Source organism: Manis pentadactyla, chromosome 7, assembly GCF_030020395.1.
Source record: "Manis pentadactyla isolate mManPen7 chromosome 7, mManPen7.hap1, whole genome shotgun sequence".
NCBI classification, from domain to species: Eukaryota; Metazoa; Chordata; class Mammalia; order Pholidota; family Manidae; genus Manis; species Manis pentadactyla.
The window spans coordinates 26,881,571-26,886,518 of record NC_080025.1 but is presented as its reverse complement, the minus strand read 5'-3'; the positions used below and the strand labels follow the sequence as shown (position 1 = coordinate 26,886,518).

The 4,948-nt window shown below is 63.7% G+C and overlaps 1 protein-coding gene across 1 annotated transcript; it reads left to right on the top strand.

Annotated features, from left to right (window-relative positions):
* The first annotated feature begins 201 nt into the window (after positions 1-201).
* ZNF703 (zinc finger protein 703) lies at positions 202-4,423 on the top strand. The gene is made up of 2 exons (XM_036899176.2): positions 202-571; positions 1,517-4,423. Exons 1-2 carry the CDS (start codon positions 335-337, stop codon positions 3,041-3,043), a joined length of 1,764 nt encoding a protein of 587 aa, XP_036755071.1. The 5' UTR covers positions 202-334; the 3' UTR covers positions 3,044-4,423.
* The last annotated feature ends 525 nt before the right edge of the window (positions 4,424-4,948 follow it).

Sequence of the window (4,948 nt, the reverse complement as noted above, 5' to 3'; positions counted from 1 at the left end):
GCCCCTTTAAGGCTCTCCCCGCCCACCGGCGGCGCCGGCCTCCGCCCGCCGCTCTCCCCGCCCCGGGGTCCCGGCAAGAGCTGCGATTGGGCGGGCGCGGTGATCCCTTTGAAGTGTGGCTGCCGATCGCGGCTATTTGACGTGCTGCTCGCGGAAGACGAAGGTTTTTGTGTAGCTCGCCGGGGCCAGCGGCGGCGGTGGAGGAGGGGTGGAGGCGCAGCGACTGCTGCACCGCGCTCGACGCTGCGGAGCGAGCCCACCCGCCCCGGGAGCTCGCCTCCCCGGTGCTCCCCCGCCCTCCCCGCCCCCCCCCCAGTGGCGCTGCCTCCTCCAAATGAGCGATTCGCCCGCTGGATCTAACCCAAGGACACCCGAAAGCAGCGGCAGCGGCGGCGGCGGGAAGAGGCCGGCGGTGCCGGCGGCGGTGTCCCTCTTGCCCCCGGCGGATCCCCTGCGCCAGGCGAACCGGCTCCCTATCAGGGTCCTGAAGATGCTGAGCGCTCACACCGGCCACCTCCTGCACCCGGAGTACCTGCAGCCGCTGTCCTCCACTCCCGTCAGCCCCATTGAGGTCAGTCTACTGGTCGCTGCCCGCCCAGCACCGACCCCAATCCGCCCACCACCGCCGGGCCCGCGGCCCTACTCCCTGCGCCCCGGGGCACGGTGCGACCTCAGGTCCGGCCACGCTGGCGTACGGGGTAAGGAGGCCGGGAGATCGGAGTCCACCCGGCTCCCCCCAGGCTTCTCCGTGGAAGGTTCCCCTTCCACGCTAGCCCTTCGGAGCTACGTGTTCTTTCTCGGATTGGGTTTGCTCCTGGAGTCTCCACTGGGTGCTTTACTTTTCGTCCGGCACCCAGTTCCCAAACCGGAGATCGCTCCTGCGCCTTTCCCGCCCACCCCCCACCGCCGGGTTTGTTCTCTTTGAAGTCCGGATCGCCCGGGCCGCACTCCGCCTCTGCCCCATCCGGTTCGGGAGCACTACGCCCAGGCGCTCTCGATCCCAGGTCTTCCACTTCCCTGGGTGTCCTCCCCGGGAGGGAGGGAGGGGCTACTGAGCGCCAACGGCAGCCCTCGCTTCAGGAGGCGCCTGTCCCCGCTGCTACCCCGCGGCGCCACCGCCAGAAACCCGTCCCAAGCGAAGTTCCCCAAACTGGTGGAATAAGTTTTTCCCTGGGCGTAGAGGAGGGGGTAAGATTGGAGGGAAGGGGGCGAGACACAGCCCCTCCCCCAGCCCCAACTTCGGAGAAGTCCCCTTCTCCAGCGGCGGCCTGCGGTGGACTGCTTCCCTCCCCTGCACCTTCCCCAGGGCCTGGGGCTCCCTCCGGATCCCGGCGGGGCGAGGGGTCTCCCAGCGACGCGCCCCGTGAGCGCGGTTCCGCCCAGCGGGCTCGCGCCCAGACCCTCTCCCCCAGGACTCCCCGCACAGCCCCGCCGCCGTGCTCCGCGGGCACCCCCGCTGGCTCCGTACGCCTCGCAGTCTCACCCCTTCTCCCCCCCTTGCCGCTGTCTCCCACAGCTGGACGCCAAGAAGAGCCCTTTGGCGCTGCTGGCCCAGACTTGCTCGCAGATCGGCAAGCCGGACCCGCCGCCCTCGTCCAAGCTCAACGCGGTGGCGGCGGCGGCGGCGGCCAACGGGCTGGGAGCGGAGAAGGACCCCGGCCGCGCCGCCTCCGCGTCTGCGGCCCTCAAGCAGCTGGGGGACTCCCCTGCCGAGGACAAGTCCAGCTTCAAGCCCTACTCCAAGGGGGCCGGCGGCGGCGACGCCCGCAAGGACAGTGGCCCCTCCTCCGTGTCCTCCACGGCCTCCTCCTCCTCCTTGTCCCCGGGAGACAAGGCGGGCTTCAGAGTCCCCAGCGCCGCCTGCACGCCCTTTCCCCCGCATGGGGCGCCGGTCTCCGCGGCGTCGTCCTCGTCGTCGCCCGGTGGCTCTCGGGGCGGCTCCCCGCACCACTCTGACTGCAAGAATGGCGGCGGGGGTGGCGGCGGGGAGCTGGACAAGAAGGACCAGGAGCCCAAGCCCAGCCCGGAGGCTGCAGCCGTGAGCCGCGGCGGCAGTGGGGAGCCCGGCGCCCATGGCGGCGGTGTCGAGGCCGGGGCCTCCGGGCGCAAGTCCGAGCCGCCCTCCGCGCTGGTGGGGGCGGGCCACGTGGCGCCCGTATCTCCCTACAAACCGGGCCACTCGGTATTCCCGCTGCCACCCTCCAGCATCGGCTACCACGGCTCCATCGTGGGCGCCTACGCCGGCTACCCGTCCCAGTTCGTGCCTGGCCTGGATCCTAGCAAGTCTGGCCTTGTGGGAGGCCAGCTTTCTGGGGGCCTGGGCCTGCCACCTGGCAAGCCCCCCAGCTCCAGCCCGCTCACGGGGGCCTCCCCGCCCTCCTTTCTGCAGGGATTATGCCGCGACCCCTACTGCCTGGGAGGTTACCACAGCGCCTCGCACCTCGGTGGCTCCAGCTGCTCCACTTGCAGCGCGCACGACCCGGCCGGGCCCAGCCTGAAGGCGGGGGGCTACCCTCTGGTGTATCCCGGGCACCCGCTGCAGCCCGCCGCGCTCTCGTCCAGCGCCGCCCAGGCCGCACTCCCCGGCCACCCGCTCTACACCTACGGTTTCATGCTGCAGAACGAACCGCTGCCGCACAGCTGCAACTGGGTGGCGGCCAGCGGGCCATGCGACAAGCGCTTCGCCACCTCGGAGGAGCTGCTCAGCCACCTACGGACCCACACAGCCCTGCCGGGCGCGGAGAAACTTCTGGCCGCCTATCCTGGGGCTTCGGGCCTGGGCAGCGCAGCTGCAGCTGCCGCGGCCGCCGCCTCCTGCCACCTGCACCTCCCGCCGCCCACCGCCCCGGGCAGCCCCGGGTCGCTGTCATTGCGGAGTCCACACACTTTGGGACTAAGCCGGTACCACCCCTATGGCAAGAGCCACTTATCCACAGCTGGGGGCCTGTCCATGCCGTCCCTGCCCACAGCCGGACCCTACTACTCACCGTATGCGCTGTACGGACAGAGACTAGCCTCAGCCTCCGCGCTCGGATACCAGTAACTACAGCTCTTCGTCCCGCCCCAGCCCTACTCCCCTTCCGCCTTCGTCTCCCTTTCCCCCACCGCCTGGCCGCTGCAACCTCCTCTACTGCTTGTCCCTGCCGGGATTCCCGCCTAGACCCTCCCCACCGGACTGTGTATTTATTTACTATAATGTTAGCTTACAAGCTGGGAATATAAGTGCATTAACGGCCCACACGAGTCAATGGTATGCAAAAAGTCTGTGTTCCCCCAAATAATAATATTAATCACAAATAACTACATGTTCCCCACCCCTCTTCCTTTTATTTTTTTTTCATTTTCTTAGATGTAAATTTAAATTTTTTTTCCTTTTGCTTTTTTTTTTTTTTTTCATTGATTGGTTTGGTTACAGGGGAGGAGGGAGATTTGGGGTTCTGGGGTACTTCCATTTGTTTGTTTACCCTTCCTGGGGAGTTTCTTGCATGCTTCTTAACTGTTAAAACTACTTTCCCCTCTCTTTTCCCCTCTCTCCCCTTCATTCCCTACCGTTTCCTTCCATTCAAAGTTCTGTTTTTCCCTTTGTACAAGTAACAGAGAGGAGATATTTTTTTGTAACTCATTTGTGGGGTGGGGTGGCAGGGTGCGGCCTTGGTGGTGGGAGCTTTTTCATTCTGTTGACCCGAAACTCTGCTCTGTGACTCCTGCACCGCAACCCTCTCTTCCTAGGGTCCTTGGTCTGCGCCTTGGCCCCCAAAATTAGAGCCTTGCTCCCCCCTAATTTGCTCTGAACACAGAAAGCGCCGACCCCACCAGCAGCTTCCCCGAGAGAGGGGTCCGAGTGGCCTCCGGAAGAGCCTTTCTACCTTCTGGGCTCTTCCCAGCCCCGTGCAGCCCAGGGTCAGCACTGTCCTCTGGATAGAGGACCTGGAGGGCTGGCTCATCATACTCAACTGAAGGTCCTAGAAGGCCCTGCTGGCATGAAACTTTGCTCTTTATATTTTTCGAAGCGGTTTTATAGTCATGGCTTCTCTGTTATCGGGGCAGTCCCTCTCCCGGGGGTGGGGTGGGGTCAGTGACTTCCTAGACCCCACGCAAAGGAGACCAGTGGCAGTATCCGCAGGCAGTGCAACCTTACTAGCTCTGCTGGGGGGAGGCTGGGGAGTCAGGGAGCACACAGATCACAGCGGTCCGGGCGCCCCCTCCCAGGCCTGACTCTACAGAGCCCCCACAGTTGGCCGTGGGGTTCCGTGGGCCCCTCAGGGACTAGGATCGGAGACTCTTGGGCCCTGGGTCTTCTCCCCACACCTTCCCTCCCTCCTGGTCTCATGCAGCCATGAGGGGGCTGCGGGGCCTGTTTGGGCTGAATAGAGCTCTCCCTTGGTAAGACTTATTTTGTTAATAAATGGAATACTTGGCTATATTCACACAGTGGTGTGTTTCTCTCTCGCCTCACCCCTCTTGTCCCACGTCCAGACACCTAAGCAGATGGCCCTCTTTTATTCTTGTTTAAAATACCTTATGGTTTCCTTCTGAGATTTCCGTTCAAGGGCGAGTTTTAATGCCTTTCTTCCAGAAAGGGGGGGAGAAAAAAAACTGCCAGCGCATTACAAATAACATAAAACCACCTTTATTTTTTTTTCTCCACTTGGTGATTTAGATCCCAGCCTCATTTCAAACGCCTTGACATTTCCTAGGGACAGGGCGAAGGGAGTGTGCAAATGTGGATTTTCCTCGGCCTAGGTTCGAGGTACAAGGGGCTGAGGGAACCAGATCCCCGAGCCCTGCGGCCGGGCGAAAACGGCGTGCCTCTGGCGCCACCTGGTGGCAGAAAGGCGAGCGACAGGTGCCTGCCCTGACGGCACAGGCACAGTTTGCGCTTCCCACTCAAATACGGAGGATTTCCTCTTCCTGACAGTGCCTTTCATACATCTTGAAACCAAAGGGT